We start from the raw sequence: 26,945 nt of genomic DNA, 5'->3' as shown, positions 1-26,945 counted from the left end.
CTTAACAATTTTTCTGTACATCCTAGCACATCACTTCTATTGAATTTTTTGTAGGTCTTGCAGTCCTTCATTTGCCTACAAAGTTTCATAGCTGTAGGTCAAACCAAACAGGATTGACTGTAATCTTTCGACTAATGACATTTTTTGCAGCCACTAGGTGGCGCTAGCTTTAAACTGGAATATATTTTTGTCGATATGTTCAGGAGAATATTTTCATCCAATGTGTGAAATTGTGAGAAGATCAGATCATCTGGGTCAAATTAGAGCAACTTTTACTGGACAGATAAAGCTTCGGAATGAAAATGGTCGTAGAGGCCACGCCCATTATCGAAACTTCGTAAAATTTGGTGGAGGTCAGCAGGGCTGTCTAGAGGCTTTTCAGACCTAATTTCAGCGATATTACATCAAAGGGCTCAGCTAAACACATAAAAACGTTTAAAAAATGCTCTATTTTTGGCTGCCACTAGGTGGCGCTCGCACTATAACAAAAAATACGTTGTTAGGTGTATTCCGCATTGGAAACCCATCAAATATATGAAGTTTAGAAAAGATAAGACCATCTGGGACCAAACACAGCAACTTTGTTCGTTTTGGCGAGACATCAGACTGACATTTTTGTTTGCCACTAGATGGCCTTATAAGCAATTGAATATTTTTTTAAACACTTGTGTTAAGGGCTTGAGTCTCCATGTGTCTGTGAAGTTTCAGATTTTACTAAGCTTGTAAAGCTGAGTTATAAAGGTTTGTTTCACATGTGGCAAAGTAATCATCAAAGGCATAATATAAAGCCCCGCCCCCAACATATTTGATGGCGGATCATCACAAAAATTTGAACAATTGTGCCTGACAGTCAGATAAAACATCACAGCAAATTTGAAGTCGATCGGGTCAAGCGTTTGGGAGAAAAAAGGAGCAGTTCGGGACCTGCAAATGAGCAAAAACGGGCTAAAGGTGCACATTCAAAAATTCATAACTCTCTTTCTGTACATCTGAGCATAGGGCTCGCGCTGACTTTTTTGTAGGGCTCGAGGTCCTACATAAGGCTACAAATTTTTGGAGCTCTAGGTCAAACGGGCCGGGAGTGAGAGGCTATTTTCCACTCATAAGGCCATTTTGGGGCCAATTACAGCCACTTTTTTCGTTTTGGCGAGTCATCTGACTTTGAGGTGGCGTGCAGACCACGCCCATTATCGAAAAGTCGTAAAATTTTAAAACCTTAATATTCCATGTCTTAATGATATTCTGACCAATTTTCATTTGTTTTACTCAAACAGACTGAGCACAATACATGAAAGTGTAAAAAATGACATTTTAATCAACCACTAGGCGGCGCTAGTAGGTATTAAAAAACTTTTTTCAAAGGACTTAAAGGCATAAGTTTCCATGTGTCTATGAAGTTTGAGATTTTTTTAAGATAGTACATCAAAGTTATTAAGGTTTTTGTCCCTCTTGGCGAAGGAAAAATTGAACACATAATTTGAAGCCACGCCCCTATCATATATGTCAGCGGATCTGCACCAAATTTTGCCCACTTGTGCCCCTATGTGTGAATATGGACCACAGCAAATTTGAAGGCGATTGAGTATAGCGTTTAGGAGAAACAAGGAGCAGTTTGGGACCTGCAAACGTGCAAAAATGGGCCAAAAATGCACATTCAAAAATTCATAACTCTTTTTCTGTACATCTGAGCACATGGCTCGCGCTGACTTTTTTGTAGGTCTCTAGGTCCTACATATGCCTAAAAATTTTCGTAGCTCTAGGTCAAACGGGCCGGGACCAGGTGCACTTTTTCGACCTTAGGTGGCGCTGCAGAGCCATTTTTTTTGCATTGTTTTGGGAAACACAAAAATATCCAATTTTTCACCGGGCCCGACAAATGTGCAAATTTTGGTGACTTTTCGTGCATGTTTAGGCCCTCAAAAATGGAAAAGCGCTGCACAGTAAATAATAATAATAAGAACTAGAGCTGCAAGCAGCTATAAAGGGCCCTCGCAGACCTGTGCACGTTGGGGTATGAACAGGTCGGGGTATGAACAAGGACTAATAACGATGAAAAAGTAGTTGTAGATGACTTCAGTGCAGGACTCTTACCAAATATGTCAAAGTTAGACAAGGTGGGACAATGTGGGTGGAGTTACTGCAGCTTTTATTGTTCCAATTTTGTGACTTTCAATGCCATATAGGCCACACCCACTGTCGAAACATCGTACTGATTTGTGGGGGGCATAAGGCATGGCCACTGGCTTTTCAGAAAACATTTAAGGGATATCACTTCAAGGGGCTCAGCAGAGTACATAAAAACATTCAGGATTTGCTAAATTTTTTGCTGCCATTAGGTGGCGCTCGTACTATGATAAAAAAAAGACTTGTAGGTGTGTTTCACATTGGACTCCCATCCCATAAACGAAGTTTTAAAAATATCAGATCGTCTAGGTCCAATTACAGCAACTTTTACCGTTTTCGCGAGACATCGAATTTAGAGTTGGCATAGAGGCCACGCCCTTTATTGAAAAGTCATAAAAGTTGAGAACCTTAATGTTCCAATGTGTCATAGCTTTTCTGACCATTTTTGAGTTCATTTAGTCAAACAGGCATTTCACAGTACATAAAAGTATAAAAAATGAGATTTTAGTCCGCCACAGGGTGGCGCTGTAAATGATTTGAAAGTTTATCACATAGCTGTATTATTGCATGACTTTTAAAGTCCCAGGAAAGTTTCAGATGTTTTGAAGCAGTCATAGCTGAGTTATTAAGATTTTTGTCACTCATGGCGAAGGAAGTATTAAACATAATTTGAAGCTCCGCCCGCATCTTTTATGTCAAGAGATCTTCACGATATTTGGACTATGTGTGCCCCTCAGTTGGATAATGATTCATGCCAAAGTTGAAGGTAATGGGGTGTCTCGTTTAAGAGAAAAAGGCACTAGTTTGAGACCAGCTAATGTCTAAGAATGGGACAAAACTGCACATTAAAAAAATTCATAACAATTTTTCTGTACATCCTAGCACATCACTTCTATTGACATTTTTGTAGGTCTTACAGTCCTTCATTAGCCTACAAAGTTTCATAGCTGTAGGTCAAACCAAACAGGATTGACTGTAATCTTTCGACGAATGACTTTTTTTGCAGCCACTAGGTGGCGCTAGCTTTAAACTGGAATATATTTTTGTCGCTATGTTCAGGAGAATATTTTTATCCAATGTGTGAAATTGTGAGAAGATCAGATCATCTGGGTCAAATTACAGCAACTTATACTGGACAGATAAAGCTTCGGAATGAAAATGGTCACAGAGGCCACGCCCATTAGCGAAACTTCGTAAAATTTAATGGAGGTCAGCAAGGCTGTCTAGAGGCTTGTCAGACTTAATTTCAGCAATATTAATTCAAAGGGCTCAGCTAAACACATAAAAACGTTTAAAAAATGCTATATTTTTGGCTGCCACTAGGTGGCGCTCACACTATAGCAAAAAATACGTTGATAGGTGTATTCCGCATTGGAAATCCATTAAATATGTAATGTTTAGAAAAGATAAGACCATCTGGGTCCAAAGACAGCAATTTTGTTCGTTTTCGCGAGAAATCAGACTGACATTTTTGTTTGCCACTAGGTGGCCTTATAAGCAATTTAAGATTTTTTTAAACACATGTGTTAAGGGCTTGAGTCTTCATGTGTCTGTGAAGTTTCAGATTTTTCCAAGCTTGGAAAGCTGAGTTATAAAGGTTTGTTTCACATGTGGCAAAGTAATCATCAAAGGCTTAATATGAAGCCCCGCCCCCAACATATTTGATTGCGGATCGTCACGAAAATTTGAACAATTGAACCTCACAGTCAGATAAAACATCACAGCAAATTTGAAGTCGATCGGGTCAAGCGTTTGGGAGAAAAAAGGAGCAGTTCGGGACCTGCAAATGAGCAAAAACGGGCCAAAGGTGCACATTCAAAAATTCATAACTCTCTTTCTGTACATCTGAGCATATGGCTCACGCTGACTTTTTTGTAGGGCTCGAGGTCCTACATAAGGCTACAAATTTTTGTAGCTCTAGGTCAAATGGGCCGGGAGTAAGAGGCTATTTTCCACTCATAAGGCCATTTTGGGGCCAATTACAGCCACTTTTTTCGTTTTGGCGAGTCATCTGACTTTGAGGTGGCGTGCAGACTACGCCCATTATCGAAAAGTTGTAAAATTTTAAAACCTTAATATCCCATGTCTTAATGATATTCTGACCAATTTTCATTTGTTTTACTCAAACAGACTGAGCACAATACATGAAAGTGTAAAAAATAACATTTTAATCAACCACTAGGCGGCGCTAGTAGGTATTTAAAAAAACTTGAGATTTTTTTAAGATAGTACATCAAAGTTATTAAGGTTTTTGTCCCTCTTGGCGAAGGAAAAATTGAACACATAATTTGAAGCCACGCCCCTATCATATATGTCAGCGGATCTGCACCAAATTTTGCCCACTTGTGCCCCTATGTGTGAATATGGACCACAGCAAATTTGAAGGCGATTGAGTATAGCGTTTAGGAGAAACAAGGAGCAGTTTGGGACCTGCAAACGTGCAAAAATGGGCCAAAAATGCACATTCAAAAATTCATAACTCTTTTTCTGTACATCTGAGCACATGGCTCGCGCTGACTTTTTTGTAGGTCTCTAGGTCCTACATATGCCTAAAAATTTTCGTAGCTCTAGGTCAAACGGGCCGGGACCAGGTGCACTTTTTCAACCTTAGGTGGCGCTGCAGAGCCATTTTTTTAGCATTGTTTTGGGAAACACAAAAATATCCAATTTTTCACCGGGCCCGACAAATGTGCAAATTTTGGTGACTTTTCGTGCATGTTTAGGCCCTCAAAAATGGAAAAGCGCTGCACAGTAAATAATAATAATAATAATAATAATAAGAATAATAATCTGGAGAAAAACAAGAGGGCTCTCGCAGCGGTAGCTGCTCGGGCCCTAATAATAATCTGGAGAAAAACAAGAGGGCTCTCGCAGCGGTAGCTGCTCGGGCCCTAATAATAATAATAATCTGGAGAAAAACAAGAGGGCTCTCGCAGCGGTAGCTGCTCGGGCCCTAATAATCTGGAGAAAAACAAGAGGGCTCTCGCAGCGGTAGCTGCTCGGGCCCTAATAATAAAAATAATAATAAGAATAATAATCTGGAGAAAAACAAGAGGGCTCTCGCAGCGGTAGCTGCTCGGGCCCTAATAATAATAATAATCTGGAGAAAAACAAGAGGGCTCTCGCAGCGGTAGCTGCTCGGGCCCTAATAATCTGGAGAAAAACAAGAGGGCTCTCGCAGCGGTAGCTGCTCGGGCCCTAATAATAATAATAATCTGGAGAAAAACAAGAGGGCTCTCGCAGCGGTAGCTGCTCGGGCCCTAATAATCTGGAGAAAAACAAGAGGGCTCTCGCAGCGGTAGCTGCTCGGGCCCTAATAATAATCCGGAGAAAAACAAGAGGGCTCTCGCAGCGGTAGCTGCTCGGGCCCTAATAAGAATAATAATCTGGAGAAAAACAAGAGGGCTCTCGCAGCGGTAGCTGCTCGGGCCCTAATAATAAGAATAATAATCCGGAGAAAAACAAGAGGGCTCTCGCAGCGGTAGCTTCTCGGGCCCTAATAATAATAATAATCTGGAGAAAAACAAGAGGACTCTCGCAGCGGTAGCTGCTCGGGCCCTAATAATAATAATAATCCGGAGAAAAACAAGAGGGCTCTCGCAGCGGTAGCTGCTCGGGCCCTAATAATAATCCGGAGAGGAACAATAGGGACCTCGCAGCGGTCGCTGCTCGGGCCCTAATAATCTGGGGAGGAACAATAGGGACCTCGCAGTGGTCACTGCTCGGGCCCTAATAATCTGGGGAGGAACAATAGGGACCTCGCAGTGGTCACTGCTCGGGCCCTAATAATAATAATCCGGAGAGGAACAATAGGGTCCTCGCAGCGGTCGCTGCTCGGGCCCTAATAATAATAATAATCTGGGGAGGAACAATAGGGACCTCGCAGTGGTCACTGCTCGGGCCCTAATAATCTGGGGAGGAACAATAGGGACCTCGCAGTGGTCACTGCTCGGGCCCTAGTAATAATAATAATAATAATAATCTGGGGAGGAACAATAGGGACCTCGCAGTGGTCACTGCTCGGGCCCTAATAATAATAATAATAATAATAATAATCTGGGGAGGAACAATAGGGACCTCGCAGTGGTCACTGCTCGGGCCCTAATAATCCGGAGAGGAACAATAGGGACCTCGCAGCGGTCGCTGCTCGGGCCCTAATAATAATAATAATAATAATAATAATAATAATAATAATCTGGAGAGGAACAATAGGGACCTCGCAGTGGTCACTGCTCGGGCCCTAATAATCCGGAGATGAACAATAGGGACCTCGCAGCGGTCGCTGCTCGGGCCCTAATAATAATAATCATCTGGGGAGGAACAATAGGGACCTCGCAATGGCAACTGCTCGGGCCCTAATAATAATAATAATCTGGGGAGGAACAATAGGGACCTTGCAGTGGTCACTGCTCGGGCCCCAATAATAATAATAATAATCTGGGGAGGAACAATAGGGACCTCGCAGTGGTCACTGCTGGGGCCCTAATAATAATCCAGAGAGGAACAATAGGGCCCTTGCAGCGGTCGCTGTCGGGCCCTAATAATCTGGGGAGGAACAATAGGGACCTCGCAGCGGTCGCTGCTCGGGCCCTAATAATATTAATAATAATCCGGGGAGGAACAATAGGGACCTCGCAGTGGTCACTGCGCGAGCCCTAATAATAATAATAATCCGGAGAAAAACAAGAGGGCTCTCGTAGCGGTAGCTGCTCGGGCCCTAATAATAATGATAATCTGGGGAGGAACAATAGAGACCTCGCAGTGGTCACTGCTCGGGCCCTAATAATAATAATAATAACAATAATAATAATAATAATCCGGAGAGGAACAATAGGGACCTCGCAGCGGTCGCTGCTCGGGCCCTAATAATCTGGAGAACAATAGGGACCTCGCAGCGGTCACTGCTCGGGCCCTAATAATAATAATAATAATAATAATCTGGGGAGGAACAATAGGGACCTCGCAGTGGTCACTGCTCTGGCCCTAATAATAATCTGGGGAGGAACAATAGGGACCTCGCAGCGGTCACTGCTCGGGCCCTAATAATCTGGAGAAGAACAATAGGGACCTCGCAGCGGTCACTGCTCGGGCCCTAATAATAATAATAATAATAATAATCTGGGGAGGAACAATAGGGACCTCGCAGTGGTCACTGCTCTGGCCCTAATAATAATCTGGGGAGGAACAATAGGGACCTCGCAGCGGTCACTGCTCAGGCCCTAATAATAATTTGAGCAACGTTTTTTTCTGTACTTTTAATTACTTTATTTAACAGCTTCCACATTTAAACATGCTGGATCAATATAGCACCGCGGGTCTGCAGTAAGCGTCCACTTACGTCACGTTCTACGTGAGGTTTCTTGCATGTGTTTTTATGACTCGATTGGCAATTGCATCTGTTTAACAAAAATATGCCATTGCACACTGCACAGAAACCTTCAGCTATTCAAGCGAATGCCCGAGCGCTTCTGGGCTATAGTTTATTATAGTTTTGATAATGTCAGGTTATATTAGGCCTTTCTGGCTCTGAAGTACCACCACTGATAAAGTAATATTATGGAATATGAAATGACTGTATCCTGTTCTACTTTTTATTAAAAACAAAAGATAGAACTGCCAAACGTTACACAGAAAAAAATGAAACGTTTCTGTGAAAATTTTAGGTAATTCCAATGAAAATTGTCAAAATTATTTGCCTACGAAATGGGCTCAAACATTCTCTAACACCCTGTATATTTTCAGGGGGCCAGTGGGCAGGAGGCGGGGGGACCTTGGTCTGGCGATAATCACCTTCGAATAACCTTATGCCTGACGTGTCATCATGACCGTCCTCAAATACAGTCGTCTTTTTTTCATGTCAGAGATCTTAGAACTGAAAGAGGATGCCTGCAAGAAGAGGCACATAACATGTTGGCCCTCAGAATCAACAGACCTGTGAGTACAACACACACTTATTCAACCTCGTTATGCGTTCGTTATAGGCTAGAATAGGGTCGACCTTTTTAAAAAAAATTAAGTTATATGATACATTAGCATTTCACACTATATAAAAAAGGCTGCACAAAGATATTTTCAATCAAATAATTGCATTACAGGTTGGTTCCATGGCAGACTCCTTAGCACATCCACCGAACAGTTCAGAGGTTCAATTCCAAGTTGCCCTGGTCTTCCTGTGTGGCGTTTGCATGTTCTTCTCATGCTTGCATGGGTACTCCGGTCTCCTCACATATTCCAAAAACATGCATGCTAGGTGTATTAGACTCTCCAAATTTCCCTTAACTGTGTGATTGTGAGTGTGACTGGTTGTTTCTTTTCTGTGTGCCCTGCGATCGGCTCACAACCAGTCCAACGCATGCTGCCCCGAGATGACTGGGATAGGTACCAGCAAGCCAATCGGCTGAAGAAAATGGATGAATGGATAATTGCATTATTTATAAAATATATTTTACACGAACATTCTAAACATACATTTGCCTATACAGTATAATCATACACACATTTAGAATCTCAATATCTGATGAATCTAAAAGTAACAATTTCACTCAATTATGTAAAAAGTGTACATTAGTCATACAAAAATAAAAGAACCCAACATTCATAATTATCCATGCTTAGAAAGAGCATATTCATAACACTCGTTCAACTAGTAACATCTGAGGAGTTAGCTCTCCACACACGCACGCACACACACACACACACACACACACACACACACACACACACACCACTACTAACAAGCTAATGCATTAGCCAAGCCAAATCTATGCGGCACTTGAATATATCCACTATATTACTGTTCTGACACATAAACATAACACAAGGATGACGACATGTATTCGCAGAAATAGTTTCACAACTTTGCCATGAACGCGGTGTTGATAGCGAACTCCAACTGACCGGTGACACTAAAGCACAATGTAACCATTCATCTAGTAAATGTGAAACAGAACAAACTAAAGTGATCCCCCCTACTTCGCGGTTAATGGGGGCTGTCAACCCCCCGCAAAGTCTGAAACCCACGAAGTAGGGTATCAGTTCCTAGATTTCTATGTACGCCCCAATATAGCCGCAGTAACCATAAACAATCCTTTTTTTTTGTATTTTTTGCCTATTTTATATCCTTTCTCCTATTATTTAACATTACATTATCCTTATTAACATTATTGTATATTCATTAAATAACTAATATGATTTAGTTTGTTGAGAATTTGTTCTCAGGACTGGTTATCTGCACCAAGACTCCGGTGAAAGAGTACGCAAGTGAACACGTTGAACTTCACATTTATTTTGGCTCATGTTTGGTGTATGATGTAGTATCTGTTGAATAATAACTCAACAACAATCTTGAAGTCAGTAAACTAACATATAAACACTTAATCTATGAATTTACTGTATTTTTAGCCGACATTAGCGGGTTAGCAACAACTAACAACTACTAACTATAAAGCGCAACCTCTACACAAACAAACACATAAACAGAATAAACACTCATCGCTTACTAAACATAGGCAGTAGCGTGCGTTATCAACATAAATGATAATAAACTATAAATATGAGCTTACGATGTCATTCACTACGTCACCGTAACGAGCCGAATGACGCACAGAGAGTGTAAAACAGGAAACGGAAAGGCAACGGACCCGACAAATTAAAAGCATGCATTTCAAAATAAGATAAAAAATGTCACAAACTCTAAAGCTTGAAGAATTCTTAACATAGTTATTAACTAATATTACTTCATTATTTGATTAATACAGTACTGTATAATGTACTTTTGCTTTTTTCAATTTTTTTACATTTTGGCACATTATTTAAATGATTTTTTTTTTTTTCTGGAAAAAAATGCGAAGTATTGAGACCGCGATATCTGAGACCGCGAAGTAGGAGGGATCACTGTACATATGGATGATAGTGTAAAACATGGGTCTCAAACTCCAGTCCTCGAGGGCCGCAATCCTCCATGTTTTAGATGTTTACGTCATTAACTCACCTGAATCAACTTATTAGCTCATTAGCAAGCTCTGCAGGAGCTTGAAAATGATTCTAATCTTTTGAATCAGCTGTGTTTAAGAGAGCAGTATGGAAAACATGCCGGTTTACAGCCCCCGAGAACTGGAGTTTGAGACCCCTGGTGTAAAATATCATGTAGTGCAAAATATTATGTAGTTAGCAGCTTTCCTGCACTGTGCAGGGTTTGTAAGGTGCATGTGTGCGTGCAATAAAGTGATTGGTGATGGGGCAGATTAGTGCATGAGGGATTCGTTCAGAATCCTGATGGCATATGGGTAGAAGCTGTTAGCCAGCCTTGCAGTCCTGGCCCTCTGGCTCCGTTAGTGCCTGCCTGATGGCAGCAGTTCAAACAGGTTGTTTTGTGGGTGTGGATTTTCCCTGAAGAGGTTGTTCGTCTTCCACAGAACACTGGTGTGGTAAATGTCCAGCTATGAGAGGAAGGCAGCTCCACAGATGCACTGTAAGGTCTTGATCATACGCATTCCTTTCTTTTGCTGTACAGTTGCCATACCGGACTGGAGGTGGTGAGGACACTTTGAATGATACATCTGTAGAAGTTGTTGAGAATCTTTGCTGACATGCCACATTTCTTCATTTTCCTCAGAAAGTATCATCACTGTTGGGACTTTTTGATGATCTGTCAGGTATTGTGGACCAGGTGAAATCCTTGCTGATGTTGGTGCTGAGGATTTTAAAGGCTTTCACCCTCCCCTATTCTGTCCCTGTAAAGAATGTTTTCCATAAGGTGGGCACATTCCCTAGCTGTAGGCCAGTGCTTCTCATATAGTAGGGCGCGCCCCCTAGGAGAGGCGCAAGGTGATGTCAGCTGGGGGGGTGCTGATGACCCCAGGGAAAAGGTTTTGTAATGTGAAGTGTATCTGCAATAAAATATGAATTTCTTTTTTTTTTTTTTTAAGTTTCAGGCACTTTGATGCACTCTTTGTTTTGGTATAAACACTTAAAAAAATTAACAGACATTGAAAGTAGGGTTGGTAATCTCTGGCATGAAGCCAATTCGATATGTATCAAGATACACAGGTTGCAATTCGATTCAAAAACGATATTTTTTGAGGCAGAGCAATTCAATACGATTCGATATAGTTTAAGAATGATACGGTTGGATACAGTGTGAAAACAATATCAATCAATCAATCAATCAAATTTTATTTGTATAGCCCTAAATCACCGAAGTCTCAAAGGGCTTCAAAGATGAAAAGACCTCTTGTGGAGACCTCTTTTGAAAAAAGAAGTCGTACTGAGACATCTTTTCAGTGTAAGGTACATAACAGCATCCCCTGTCAAACCTCCCAGAAGGGGAAGGAAAAACACAAAAACCCCAATTTGGGGAAAATCAAAAACCTCCAGAAGGGACCACAGGTGGGAGGAGCCCCCTTCCAGGCCCACAGGTTGAAGTGGATGCTGCATGTACCAAATACGGACATACACATAAACAATATAGATTACAGAAAACATAGTGCTATACAGTGCAGTGATGTCTTGACAGCAGGCAAAGTCATTGGGCAGGAACCATCCCACATTCCAACCAAGTGGACCGCAGACGGCCGATCTCCTAACCCGCGATGGTCGATCAGTGCAGGACCAAATGGGGTCAACTCAACCCTCATCGTCTAGCTAGCCCCCTCTCCAAGCCGGAAGAGGGGGGCAGGAAAAAGGAAAAAAGAAGAAAGCTGCAGACAGGCTCAATTAACTAAATTCTTTTGAATATGAATGTGTTTTTAGTCGGGATTTAAAAATTTCTACTGAGGTGGCTGTGCGAACTTCCATAAGTAGGGCATTCCATAGTACTGGCGCGCGGATGGAAAATGCCCTTGATCCCGCAGACTTCTTTTTAGCCCGTGGGGTCGATAGCAAACCGGCATTTTGTGATCAAAGTTGTCGGGACGGAACATATGGTGATACTAAGTCGACGAGATAGGAAGGAGCTAAACCGTGTAAAATTTTTATAAGTAATAAACAGCACCTTAAAATTACATCTCACGTGTATTGGAAGACTATGCAGGTCAGCTAGAATCAGAGTAATATGATCGAACTTTCTCGTGTTTGTCAATAGTCTCGCTGCTGCATTCTGTACAGACTTTTAATGTAGGACATGGGAAGTCCAGAAAACAAAACGTTACAATAGTCTAGGCGCGACGTAACAAATGCATGAATTAACGTTACTGCATCGCTAAGAGAAAGAATAGGGCGAATTTTAGCTATTTTGCGAAGGTGAAAAAAAACGCTGTTCTTGTCATGTTATTAATATGTGTTCGAAAGGAGAGAGTTGAGTCAAATATCACGCCGAGATTTTTTGCAGAACTACTTTGGGAAATAGTAGAGTTTTCCAGGTTCAACGTGGTATTCTTAATTGAGTGCTGATGATGAGACGGGCAGATAATTAACATCTCTGTTTTACTAGGGTTGAGAAGCAGAAAATTGGAAGACATCCATTGTTTAATCTCGGCAAGGCAGGCCTCCAGTTTACTGCACTTGCACGGATCTGTTATTTCTAAAGGCATATACGGTTGGGTATCATCAGCATAGCAATGAAAACTAATAGCATGTTTACGTATAATATCGCCAAGAGGAATCATGTAGATGTTGAACAGTAAGGGACCAAGTACTGACCCCTGCGGGACACCACATGAGACGGAGAAAGATTCAGAGATCGCATTGCCATAAGAGACACTATGCGTCCTTCCCAAGATGTAAGATCAGAACCAAGAAAGTGCTGATCCTGAGATACCAACACATGATTTAAGATGTTCTATAAGAATATTTTGATCAATAGTGTCAAATGCGGCACTAAGGTCAAGCAATAATAATATTGATGAGATGTTGGAATCCATGGCTAAGAGAAGATCATTCATCACTATTACAAGGGCTGTCTCAGTTGAGTGGGTGGCCCTAAAACCTGACTGAAGGAGTTCAAATCTATTGTTATCTATCATAAAATCGCTAAGCTGTTGTGCTACAACATTCTCAAGAATTTTGGCAATAAAGGGAAGGTGTGACACTGGCCGAGAGTTAAAGAGATTTTCAGGATCTAGGTGTGGTTTCTTAAGTAATGGTTGAATAGCGGCAGGCTTAAAAGCTTCAGGTACAATGCCAGAGGAGATTGACAGATTGATAATATTCAAGACAGATGACCCTAAGACCGGGAATAAGTCTTTAACGAGTTTGCCTGGAAGCGGGTCGAGCATGCAGGACGTCGGCTTTGCTGCATTAACCAGGTGTGTAAGACACTCCAGGGATACTAAATCAAACTGGGACAGGGTAACCAGACTTTCTTGAACCTGATTGTGCGAACTAGCATCAATAATCACAGCCGAGGGGGTAAGTGGCGCTGCCTTTTTTATTTCATCCTTTATAAGCTGAATCCGCTGAGTAAAGAATTGCATGAAATCGTGTGCTGAATGGAGGGAACTATGATTAATCTGCTGCTGTTGCATTAGCTGTGCTACCGTGTCAAATAAATATTTTGGGTTGTTTTTATTAAGACTAATCATTTTGGAAAAGTAATTTGTTTTTGCTAACCTAACAACCTCTTTATATTTCAGCAAGCTATTGCACCAGGCCTGACGGAAAACCTCGAGTTTAGTTCGCCATTTACGCTCAAGTTGTCTACTTAACAATTTACACGTACGCGTTTCATCCGTAAACCACGGAGTGTGCCGCTACGGACGAGTTTTAAGTTTCAACGGCGCAATAGAGTTTAGGGAATTTAAAAGAACTGTATAAAAAGGCCTCCAGTTAGGTTTGTGAAATCTTATCGTTTATTGTTGTTTCGCCATCTGAGAAGATCCTTAAAAATGCTGGGTGGGAGGACAGAAACCCTTTTTTTATTTGTTGGAGTGGTTGGAGTGCAAAATTTAACAGATACCAGCTGAACAAGTTGTTAATATTGGAAAGGGTACCTGGAATTCTGGTACCTATCCCAGCTGTCTTTGGGCAGAGACAGGGGGCACCCTGAACTGGTTGCCAACCAATCGCAGGCACACAATGAAAAACAGCCATTCACTGGTAGCGAATGGAGTTTGAAGAATCTGGTGTATGTGTTAGCATTAAAAGTTTCTTTTCCTTACCACGGGTCCCAATCACGTTGAACCCGCGATAAATATTTCAGCCGCCTATCAACTAAATGGAACAGCAGCAACAGGAATAGCGTTCAATCATGTCTTCTTACGATTTCCCTCACACCCGACCGTTATCGCTCTCTTGCACTTGCAAGAATGAAATGAGCTAACCAGGAACTAATATTTATACAGAACAGAAAGCAAATGGTCTATAATCAACACACCATGAAACAAAATTTCAACATGTCCACAAAAAAAAGATAAAATGCAGAACAACCATTCACAATCACACGTAAGGACATTTTAGAGTGTCAAGTGTACCTTCCATGAATGTTTTGGGAATTGGGGTTGAAGCCAGAATGCCCAGAGGAAACCTATGCGGTTACAGGGAGAACTTCACACAGGAAGGCAGGTGAAAACTGCAATTGAACCTGGGACCTCTGAACTGTGAGGCAGACGTGGTTACCCCTCCACCATCCTGCAGCCCCTATATCATATCCGTTAGGCTGTGCCAAGAAATCATTTCACAGAAGAATCAGGATTCTCATTTAAATCAATTTAAAATGTCACTAAATCGACAAAAAAACGGATATTAATATGCTTCCTGTCTGCTTCTGAACAACGTCAAAGGCGCTCTGTGCCATGACAACACCTCGCAGCCCGTTCTGGAAAGTCAAGTTTGCACGGCAGAACACACAAAATCAAACAATGGAGGAAATTCTATTGATCCATGCTAACTGACAGCAGTCTTGAGAACTCGTGTGACACATGAAAGCCATACAGCCGCGAATTTAGATGCAGCATTTCACTCCGCTGGTAGCAAATGGAGCTTACCACGAGTCCCAATCACATTGAAGCCATGATAAACACACATTTTTTTATATACACATAAATGAATGAAAATATTGTCTATAACTGTATTGAATAATATGTTACAGTTGTGACTGAAAATGCTCTCGATATGCTCGGAGATTAACAAAACCGGCACACATTTCATGATTTGACCATATTCTCAATTTAACTGCTCGTTTGAAAAAAATATTTTGAAAAATATTAATATTTCTGCGTGTAACAGGAGCTCCCAAGGAATGTGGTTATAATATATGTTTATTGATATTTAAGACCCGGTTCACACCTTTCCTTTTTTTGAGAACTCGGATAATGACTCGTTTCCGTATAATAGCTCATCAATCATATCTCATACTCTGTACATCCAAGCATATCAATGTAACAGACTTTATTTATTGATTTCATCATCTAAAGGTGCTACACATGCCTACCAAATTTCATGTCTAGGTCAAACGTACCAGTATTGATTTGTACATTTTCATTGTAGGTGGCGCTACAATGCCCTTATGTTTAAAAAAAAATGCAATAATTCCATAAGGTATGAATGATTTTGCCATGTCTGATGAATGTGCAATCTTTCATGAGATTTTGTACATATTTAGAGCCTCAGAAACAGCAATAATATTTTGGTAAATAACTTGTTGCATGGCAATAGTGTTTTATTAAAAGTCACAATCTTTTTGTTTTTACAGAAGGCCTAACAATTCTTCTGACCAAATATGAAATAGATCATGTTAAGTCGCTCTTTGGGGAAAAAAAAAAAAAAAAAAAAAAACATCCAGAAAAAAAAAGTTAAAAGTACATTTCCTGAAGTCACAAGGTGACGCTATAAACTATAATGAAAAATACATAAATATGTGTCTTCAAGACTGGACTCTGATAAAATATGTGTAATTATTTGGGTCAAGTCACAGCAGCTTTTACTGTTACGGGGAATCATAGGAATTTATGATGAGGTACATGTATAGGCCACATCCATTATCAGTGCATTGCATTGTTTGGCAACTGATTGTCAATGTCTTGAAGCTGTGCCATCGGTCTCAAACTCCAGTCCTCCAAGGCCGCAATCCTGCATGTTTCCGATGTTTCTGTCTTAAACACTGACAAATTCTTAGTTATAGTCATTCAATGAGCCCTGTAAAGAACATAATTATGTAACTGTATGTTTGCTGCCACGAGTTGGTCCTATATGTAAAATTGAATCATCATATAAATCAGTAGTCCGGTACCGGTCCGTGGATCAACTGGTACTGGGCCGCGTGGGTTGCACCCGAAATAATGTTTTGGAGATGATTTTGTTTAACAGTTCATAAGTTTGTGCTTGATCTTTGTTTTTTTGGCGCCGCCATAGTGAGAAGGATTTTAGGTTTGGTTTTTAGAGTACCCTGTGGCGGACACTTGGACCATGTCTCTCACCCAGTAGGCATGTCGCTATGATCCTTTGATGCTTTGAACCTGTTGGCTTTGTCTTTGCTGTTTTGGACTTTGTTGTATCAGTTTTGTGATGGCATGCGAAGAGTAAAGATCTCCACTAGCACAGCAACGTGTGGTTACTTCGTCTCGCCACATGGGTGACCCCGGACGTCAGAATTTTCAGCGAGGAATCACCGCAGACGTCCCACATCGTGACATTCCTCCACCAGCCTACTATACGTCAGGTAATGCAGCAAGCTGGTACCACGTCAGCCAGCCAGCATCCCGACAAGGGTCCTCTCACCCGTCGCCCAGTCCCTTGGCGCACCAGGGATCGAGCCAGCCAGCAACAGGCTGGTACGGGCGCTGGTGAGAACGGCTGTGCAGTCCAATTTCGGAGTCCCTGGCCGTCGACCGGGATCTTCCAGCCGGGCGGCCTCATCTACTACCGATGTCCGTTCGGCCTCAGCAGTAGGCCTCCAGCCACCATCATTCAGCCGCCCCTCCGATTCACCATGCCCGCAGGTATGGTCCGAGTATACATCGGAGCGGGTCAGCTGGTGTTGGTGCCGCAGCAGGTTCATGCCCAGGCACAGACTGGGACGCAGCCGTGACCGGCCGTCCCTCGGAAGCCACTGTGCCTGCCAGCATGCGGGTCAGCAGTGCCACTCCGGCTCCTGCGAAACTTCAGAACATCCCTTTGCCAATGCTACCTCATGGTTTTCGCGCTGAGCGTCTAACCCTTACTCCGGTCGCACCTGGGGCCCTGGTGTCACATCCACCGCCCAGGACCGGACTGATACTCAGGGTGCCAGACTGGTGAATACCCTGTGGGGTTTTCCGTTATGCCTTTCTGGGTGTTCGGGGGGGAGCTGTGTGGCGGACACTTGGACCATGTCTCTCACCCAGTAGGCATGTCGCTATGATCCTTTGATGCTTTGAACCTGTTGGCTTTGTCTTTGCTGTTTTGGACTTTGTTGTATCAGTTTTGTGATGGCATGCGAAGAGTAAAGATCTCCACTAGCACAGCAACGTGTGGTTTCTTCGCCTCGCCACAACCCCCCCATTTCTAGATCAAACATTGGTTCGTTTTATCATTTCATCATTTTTACCAGGTCAATAATAGCACTTGCAACAAAAATAGCAACTTTGCAGTAATCACTGCTTGGGCCATAGTTATTACTACAAAAACAAGAGCAACCTCACAGACATCATGAATCAAACCCTAATAATATTACTTTTTCAAAAAACAACTGGGACCTCAAAGTTTTCACTACCTAATAATAGAGAATAAACGTCTGTATCTCTACACATTACATACACATATTCCTGGTTTCCATAGGACATTAAAAAGCAATCGAGTTTTCTCAAAAGTAGTCCTCAACAAATGTTAATTTAATTGAGAGGCAATAAACAAATGTCAAAAACACATCATTAACATTTATTTTCTTTAAGCTGTTTAACGTTTGTGTTTTTGACATGTTACCAGTGGACATATTGACCCCCTGATGTTTGAACATGGTGTTCAATATGTGTCATTATGCCATAATGAACACCATGTTCAAACATTAGGGAGTCAATATGTCCACTAGGCACCAGCACAGTATATGGCAGGAGTAGGGAATTCTGGTTCTTCGAGAGCCATATCCTGCCTATTTTCAATGTCTCCCTCTCCTTTCACAACCCGGTTCAAATAATCAGCTCATCAGCAAGCCCCGTGGAAGCCTGATAATGATCCAGATCTTTTCAATGAAGTCTGTTGAAAGTGAGACACATCAAAAACAGGCAGGATATGTGTCTCGAGGAACCGGAGTTCCCTACCCCTGATCTATGGTTGCCCTGGTCCCTGAGGCAAAAACGGGAATTCGGTGAGATCATGGAATATGTATAACTTCTGGACAGCTTCAAGGAAACTCTGGTTTACTAACCGGCCTCTCAGGAGAGATAAGCAGAGCACCATTAACACTGTGTACAGTGGAGATGGGGCACTGCTGACCTAATATTAGGATGTCATTAGACATTGGGGACAATACTTTGAAGACCTTCTCGATTCCACACAAAATATATATATTAGCTAAACACTCCATAGAGTTTCCAAGCCTGCACTGAAACATCTTAGACTTATTTAGCATTATTTTTTACTATTAGTTCCTCAACAAGATAAGTGCGCATTGGGCATCGAGAGCATGACTATTACACCAAAGAGAAGTGGTGGTGGGGGTGGTGGCTAGGACTGTTGGGGTGGGCAAAAAAAAATCTGCCAAGCTAATAATTTACTGGCAGAAACCTTTGTCCTTATGCTGTGTGTTTTGTTCTTGTTTTATATATTGAGAATATTGCATATGCCTAAACTTAATAACAAATACCATTAAAACATTTCTAATATGCTTCAGAAAGAAAACAAAAAAATCAAAAGGAAATTCACTGTGGTATGCTTTTACATTTTTGATCAATTTATATGAAACTGAGATATATATTTCCATTTTACAGACATCCCCTATTTCCTTTGCTGGCTCTGCTGTTTGAGAAGTGTGAGGTGTCCACTTTTAGTTCTGAATGCATCACCTCTGCAAGCTTTGATGTGGACATCGAGAATTTTGTCCGCTCTCAGGAGAAGGATGGAAAGCCCTTTTTCAGTGAAGACCCAGAGCTGGACAACTTGGTGAGCTTACGTCCTATGGCCAGCAATCATAAACAAGCTTTAAACTGTCTACTTAGCTTCTCGCCTTTCTATAGATTAATCTGGCAGGTTGAATGCAAATACTAGAGTGGTCATTCTATAAGGATTTTGCTTTGGAATTCTTGACACATCTAACAGCTATTTTTCACATGTAGTAAACAGAGGTGTCCATCACCGACGGTTGAGTTTGTTGCTTCACCTTCATTAATGTTATTTAAGTGGATTGCAACGGTATAATTACAGACATTAGATTGATTTTGAGTGTGAGTAGAAAAACGGGAAAAAGTTAGCTTGGGTGGGTCTTTTCAAATGTTTGTTGGGGGTTACGACAGAAATGAGCAAGGGGGGCTTGAAGCGATGGGGGAGTTAGCAAGGGGACCCCCTCCTTGATGCCGGGAGTGAGCGGGAAGGGGGGGGGGGGTGTTACTGAAGGAGGTGGGCTTGGACCAGCTGTTGTCTCAAAGACGAACAATTACAATTTTCAGCATGAAAAACACGGTGAACCATTGATGTCAGAAAGTGGGCGGAGCACTGATGCCTGACAACTGTCGGACCAGCAAAAAAATTTAAGTTGCCCACCTGCTGTAGTAACTGCTTAGTAGGAATGGGGCGAGATTGAACGCAACAAGATCTCGCAAGCTCGAACGCCATGAGATTCATTTCCTTTTCACTTTTTTGCTATTTTTGAGGCATTGAGCCAGACGTGCAATGGAGGGCAACTAGGCTTGTATAATAGGTGTGCCTTCCGTGTCACGTGACTGCGTGTTTGCATATGCGGAAGTTCAGTGTGTCCAATTGAGAGTATGTTTGCCATGTGGTTGTTTGCTCGTTAAGTCATACACATCCCTAAATTTGATTTAAGTGCGGAGTTCATGAACAAAATGTCAGTCTTTCATGTTAGCTGTTGTATTTGTGTGAAATTGTCACTTGTATGTCCGTTTCACGTCCTTATTTTATGTTTGGAAGAGAATCGAGGGATTAGACTTTCATTAACGTTGAGATTTGCGCTGTTATTGTTGGAGGACCCCATAGGGGTTGGCAACCGAAAATGTTGAAAGAGCCATATTGGACCAAAAGAACAGAAAACAAGCAGCAAAAAATGGAGCTGCAAAAAAATTAAAAGCCTTATAATGAAGGCAACACATGATGTATGTATCTATAATAGCTATATTAGCTTACTATCAAAATGATTGTTAACTACGAATACATAATGAGGCTTCATGATTTAATGTTTATTTTTCCTGCAGTGCATCCTGTCGGAAATGACGCACCACATGACTACTCTTGTGCGATGCCGCCTCAAGGATAACTTCAATACAATATTAATGAATTATATTTCATTGCTTTGATGAAATTAAATGAAGCAGATTTTTGAAGTTTTTATTTACGAGGATTCGAAAAAACAAAACGTAACGTGCCCCTTATCTGGCAATTGAGTGCAATAAAACGCAGCCTAAATTTATAAAAATAAAACATCAGCCACATACCTGCATAAACATGCAGTCTGTTCAATATCGATCACATCACACATCTCAGGCAATTGAATATGCTGGTGCTGAATTATTGTCCTTGATTTGTTGATTTGTTGTTAAATATATTTTTGCGCTCCTCTAATTTCTGCAGAAGTCATGCAATCGCACTTTTTCTCTCACTCCCAACTGGGTCAGCTGCAAATATAGAACGCCTTCCCTGAAAATGTCGTTCCACATTGCTCTTTTTTTTTTAAGTGACAACATTGACAAACATTCGAGCTGTACTTCCACATTGACAATGAATGCAAACAATTCGGTTCAAGAAATGTTGAATCCTCTGTTTTCCTCAGCTATTTTTCTCTTTTTCCCTTTGGCCCATTGTTCATGGCCACCCGTTTGTTTACAATTTGTCATGTTTGTCCCCCCACAGAAATCATATTAAAACGAAAAAAATATTTCTCTCCCCCATCTTTTTCCATTTTCAAACATTTTTGAAAAAGCTCCAGGCAGCCACTAGGACGGCGCTAAAGAGCCGCATGCAGCTGAGAGCCGCGGGTTGCCGACCCCTGCCATAGACCATATAAATATGTAAGTGTAGGCAAATAGGTCTTCAATGTAGGTTCAAGTGTAATATCAATACTGGTTGTGGCAGTGTGGCTTCCACCTTTATAATTAAGTTAGTGGCATTTTTGTATGTTGTACAGTACTTAACTTATAGTGTTGTCAGGTGCATGTTAATGCTTTAATGTTATTCCTTTCGCTTATATGAATAATTTACGTAATATGGCCTATACTTATTATTTTGATATTTCAGACTCTCCATTTTATCTTCTGCAGTTTAAACATTTGCGTATATGTGTGTCTATAATCTGCCATTATTTAACCACCTTCAAACTGCCTGAGTAAAGAGTCTCTCAGCCAAACTCTATGCCTTTATTCTTACTGATAGACCATTCTGTACCCGGTATACACTGACTGATCTGCTCTTACCGCAGTCCTGTCAGCTATCTGAGGACAACTAACAGTCCTGACCGACTCTCCATTTAAAGGGTTAAGACGTCCCGTTAGTCCAGCACAGCTCTAACGCTGTATCGCCAGGCGACGGACATCTGCGTAAGCCGGTGTCGAGGAGGATACGTTCTGGTGCTCACAGCCTTTAAGTTTTTAAGCGTCTACCCATCTTACTTTAATCCGCCGACTCGTCGAGTAACCGTTGAGACGAGAAGGTAGAAAAAACACGCAAATTATATATTTGGCTGCTCCTCACTCTAAAAGATCATTTGCACTTGTTAAGACCAGAATAGGGTTTAGCAGTCTTATACGACCACTCGGGTACGTTTGTTTTAACTTCAACCAACTCTGAGTAACTAAACTTTAATCAAGAATGGCACTGCCGATGTAAAGGCAATATCATTATTTCACTTACAAAAGACTAGGAGGTTCTCTAATTTTGGTTTATAAGAATGACAGAGATAGAATAAAGAATGAAATTTTGAAGTATTTATTTAGCGAAAGCAAAGCGAATAATTATTCACAGTATCAAAAAGTACATGGCTGGGCCTACCAAGTACCCTTAATACATAAAACACAAAAACACATTCAATACATTTTGTCTTTCAGCTAATAAATGATTAAGATAAAACTTCGTCCAAGGCTATGAAAAACCATGCACAAAAACAAGTATAATGAAATAAAGAATTTAAAACATAATGAAAGGAGTGGAAAGTTTCTAAAAAGTCTAATACCAATTTTGGAAGAGAATCAAAGTGATCAGTTTCAATTCTCCTACATTGCGAATTAATGACATTATTAGTTGGGCTATCGGATGGATTTAGAATTTAGAATGACTTCCTTACCGGTTTGCTGCTTGAAATCCTCCGAAGGCTAACAACGTCGCAAGAATTTAAAAAGTGTCCAATTCTGAGAGTGACAGAGTCCTACTCCGACTTGGTGGTTTACACCCGAAGCCTGGAGAGGATCCTCACGCTTTTGGCAGGCAAAGGCAAAAAAGGAAGCCACGAGTTTTGGGTGTTGGCCTTTTTATAGGACCCCAATCCCATGACTCGATGTACGCGTAATGGAACATACTTTGAACGATCTTAGCCTTAAATGGAGGACTTTGAACGATCTTAGCCTTAAATGGAGGAAGTGAAAGTGTCACTGTGACACTTTGAGCACTTTTAATCGAACAATCGGACATGACTAATATCAACTCAAGGCCAGGCAGCAGCCTTTCCACCAAAAATAAGCATACATGGGCATTTGTTCCTCTTTTGGTATGCTGACCTGGCAGCTCAGTGTCTGTGCTGGCCGTTTAGTAACTTTCCACTTGAACACACGAACATTCCAATATGATTCAGCTATATCTTGATCAAAGATACAGTTTAAAATGGTAATAACAAATTGCATATTTCAAATCAGGCTAAAAAAGGCAATAACATATCATATGTGCACATTTACAGAATAAACATGAACATAGGTCTTAACATTTGTGATCAATTGACACTTTTTCCAATGGCAGTTACAGAGTAATATTGAGCATGACTTATTGCTAAAAGCTTGCTTTGATCTTATGGCCTCACAATGTGTCTTCATTGTGAGTTAACTTCATGGACTTCTTTAATGTTGGTTGTCTTCAGAGATGATTTGGTGTCTGCTGTTTATAATATATTTATTCATAATATATTTATATTTATATTATATTTATTCATTTACTTGTTTTATTCCAGTCGAGGTCAATTCTGACTGGTATCTTAAGCCAATAATTTACATGGTAATTTTACATCAATTTGGCTCAATGTTACATCAACATGGCGCATTATTCCATCACATCGCTGCACTACCTGCGTTCACCACTATGTGTCGCCATTGCCCTCATCACATTACCTGACAACACCCTTCACGGTCCAGCCACCCGTCTACTTGACATCACTTTAGTCAAACAGTAGTACCAACATTTTACAAGAAAACCTAAGCAGAGGTGATTGATGCATGAAGTAACTTTACCATCATGACTGATTCCTTTTCATGCTTTCAAATGTGCACCTTTCCATCCCGGCGACATCAGTTGGCAATAAACAAGCCGCTATTTGTCACTATTAATGTTTTTTTGTTTAATGTTTGCCACTTTAAACATGATTTTTTTTTTCATGTTTAACTATAAAAGAGTTCAGCTGCAACTTTTCTTGAAGAAGTGTGTGAAAGGAAAGTGTTATTTTATTGATTTTCACTTATTCTGAGAGATCTCAGCTGAATAATTTATTGCAGCAGCATATAGAATTTTTTTTTTATTGCAGCCTGCTCAGAAATGAATCATTTTGAAATGGTAAAGTTTAAATTCGCAATATTTTTTATTTTAACAATGTTGCAAAAATCTCAGATCTCATTCTCATGGACTCAATGTCGTGAGGAGATATCTAGTTTCTTGGGATTTTTTTCTCATCCAATGCCTACTGCTAAGGGTTGTAACGAATAGCCGCGGAACCTGAGCAGATTCAGGACCCTTGCAAACCACACGAGGAAGTGGATAGTCAATGATAGTTTATTAACTGAAAGCGCACGCCAGGCGTGCAAACGAAAACAGTCCCCAAAGGTAACTTATCAAATCAAAGTCACAGTACAAACCCTAAGTGTCTCAATGAAGAATGATTGGTGATGGAGGCGACTTTGAAGGGCCCAACGAATCTCTGGTTCAGTTTCTCGAGTTGACAACCAAACTTCTTGTCCCAGTCAGTACTCGAGGCTAGACTGATGGACGCACCCATGGCACGTCCAAAGGCCTTCCACAATCGAGAGATTGGGATACTCTGTCAGAGACAATGTCCAGAGACGAATCACGTGTTGAATTAAAAGCTGTGCTGTCACCAGGGCGGAGGGAAAGACCCTGAGAGCAACGAAGTGGACCATCTTGGAAAAGAGATCCACCACTGTCATGACTTGCCCCACGAGACAGGCAGACCTGTTACAAAGTCTAGAGCAGTGTTTTCCAACCACTGTGCCGTGCCGCGAGATATTGTCAGGTGTGCCGTGGGAAATTATCCAATTTGTGTGCTTGTGCGGTCTAGCGCCTGGCAGCCTACTCATGTAGTACTCTTCCATACCAGTTAGCAGCAGCAGCAGTATGTACGCTAATTGCTTGGTGCTTGGAGACAAGCAAATTAGTGCCTCTTGGATGCAGCGACAGGTGGACAGCAGGACGTTGAAAGTGATGGATAAGTTTTTAAAGAGGAAAAATGCTGACTGAACTGGACCATGGACAAAATCTGGACTCAGGTGAAGGCCCTAGTATGAGTGGAGGGCAAAAGAAAGCAAAGACATCCAGCAAAGTTTCTGGCACGAGGCAATACAACGAAAGCTATCTTTCATTTGGATTTACTTTTTCCGGAGATACTACGGCACCGACTCTGTTGTGCTTGGTATGTGGTGAAAAGCTCTCCCAACGGTGCTATGGTCCCAAGTAAGCTTAAACGCGATCTCCAAACGAAACATCTTTCACTTCAAAACAAAAATGTGGAGTATTTTGTTTGCCTGCGTGGACACACAGAGAAACAAGCAACTTTCACGAGAAAAAAGGTAAAAAAAGGAGAAAAGGTAAACAAGAGAGCCCTTAAAGCTAGCTACCACATCACTGAACTTGTGGCTAAATCAAAAAAGTCCCACACTGTGGCAGAGCAATTAATACTTCCCGCCTGCAAAGCCATTGTAAATGAAATGCTCGGACCCAAAGCGGCTAAAGAAATAGCCAAAGTCCCTCTCTCAGATAACACAATTTCCAGACGGATTGATAAGATGTCTGCAGACATAGAAAGTTTGGTTTTGGACAAGATCCGTATCAGTAATAAATTTGCGTTGCAACTTGAAGAGTCTACTGATGTAAGTGGACATGCTCAACTCTTGGCTGATGTGCGTTTTGTAGATGGAGACACAATCAGAGAAAACTTTCTATTTTGTACGGCTTTGCCAGGAAAAACAACAGGAGAGGAATTTTTTCGTGTCACATCAAAATATCTGGAAAAAGGAGGACTTAAGTGGGAAAATTGCACAAGTTTTTGCACTGATGGAGCAGCAGCCATGGTCGGGCGCACCAAAGGCTTTGTAAGTAGAGTGAAGGAAAAAAACTCAGATATCATTATGCACTGTTTTTTACACCGCGAAACCCTCATAGCCAAGACTTTACCAGCAGACGTCGTTTCTGTGTTGGATGATGTTGTGTGCATGGTAAACTTTGTGAAGTCACGACCTGTGAAAAGTTGCATATTTGCGGCTTTGTGTGAGGAAATGGGAGCGGAGCATAAAGCCTTGCTGTTTCATATGGAGATCCGATGGTTGTCCCACGGCAAGGTGCTGGCCCGTGTGTATGAGCTGTGAGAGGAACTTAAAGTGTTTCTTACAAATGAGGTGTCTGATTACCAAAGCTGCTTGCAAGTGATGAGTGGTGTGCAAGGCGGGCATACCTGGCAGATATTTTTCGTCATCTGAATGAACTGAACACACGAATGCAAGGCCCAAATGAAAACCTGCTTACAAGTACTGATAAAATAAATGGATTCCGTTCAAAAGTGCAACTCTGGCAGAAACATGTGGAAAGTGTCAATCTTGAAATGTTCCCACTCACCAATAAATGGCAAGATGTTAACACTGCTGCACTGTGTGAGATAATAGTTAAACATTGAAAAACTCTTGAGGAGAAGATGTCATTTTATTTCTCTTCAGCCTCCACGGAGTGCCTTGACTGGGTTAGGGACCCATGCAGCTCAGCATCAGCTGTTGGAAAGGACATGACTTTACAGGAGCAGGAGGAACTAACTGAACTGAGTCAAGATCGAGGTCTCAAGCTAAGCTTTGCTGATCTACCTTTGGACAGGTTTTGGTTAGCAGCTGCCAAGGAGTTTCCCATGCTGGCCAACAAAGCTATTTTGACATTACCATTTTCCACAACATACCGGTGTGAGGTGAGCTTTTCAAGCCTGACTGCTGTAAAAACTAAACACAGAGAAAGACTGACAGCTGTGGAGGAAGAGCTTCGTGTGTGTCTTTCATCAATTCCTGCCAGGATATTAGCTCTGTGTTCATCCAAACAGGTCCAGGTTTCACACTGAGTGAGTATAAATATGAAAGATTATAAAATACTTTATTCTTTGTGTTTATTTGATTCCTATTCAAGACGTTATAACGTCATTCTTCAATATTAAAAAACACATTAACAATATAACACTTATATTGTTATTACAAGCTTTTTTCCCCACATTTTCAGCTGGTGAGTGCCGCGGGATTTTTTCAATGAAAAAAAAAGTGCCTTGGCTCAAAAAAGGTTGAAAAACA

The 26,945-nt window shown here is 41.3% G+C and overlaps 1 protein-coding gene across 35 annotated transcripts in view; it reads left to right on the top strand.

Annotated features, from left to right (window-relative positions):
• LOC148423271 (homeobox protein PKNOX1-like) overlaps nucleotides 1-26,945 on the top strand; it is a 200,194-nt gene that overhangs the window by 132,416 nt on the left and 40,833 nt on the right. For 25 of the 35 annotated variants that reach the window (XM_088414723.1, XM_088414719.1, XM_088414728.1 and 22 more), the window contains 2 exons: nucleotides 7,986-8,058; nucleotides 18,963-19,134. The exons of 2 other annotated variants lie outside the window; for them this stretch is intronic. In XM_088414723.1, coding sequence (XP_088270849.1) covers nucleotides 7,986-8,058; nucleotides 18,963-19,134 — 245 coding nt within the window. Of the gene's footprint in view, nucleotides 1-7,866; nucleotides 8,059-18,962; nucleotides 19,135-26,945 lie in introns of all 35 variants that reach the window. 8 more of the 35 variants (XM_088414738.1, XM_088414737.1, XM_088414741.1 and 5 more) reach the window with 2 other exon arrangements.

This window comes from Hippichthys cyanospilos, chromosome 5 (genome assembly GCF_059441005.1).
Source record: "Hippichthys cyanospilos isolate Australia breed blue-spotted pipefish chromosome 5, RoL_Hcya_1.0, whole genome shotgun sequence".
Taxonomy (NCBI): domain Eukaryota; kingdom Metazoa; phylum Chordata; class Actinopteri; order Syngnathiformes; family Syngnathidae; genus Hippichthys; species Hippichthys cyanospilos.
This window is presented reverse-complemented; position numbering and strand designations above follow the sequence as displayed.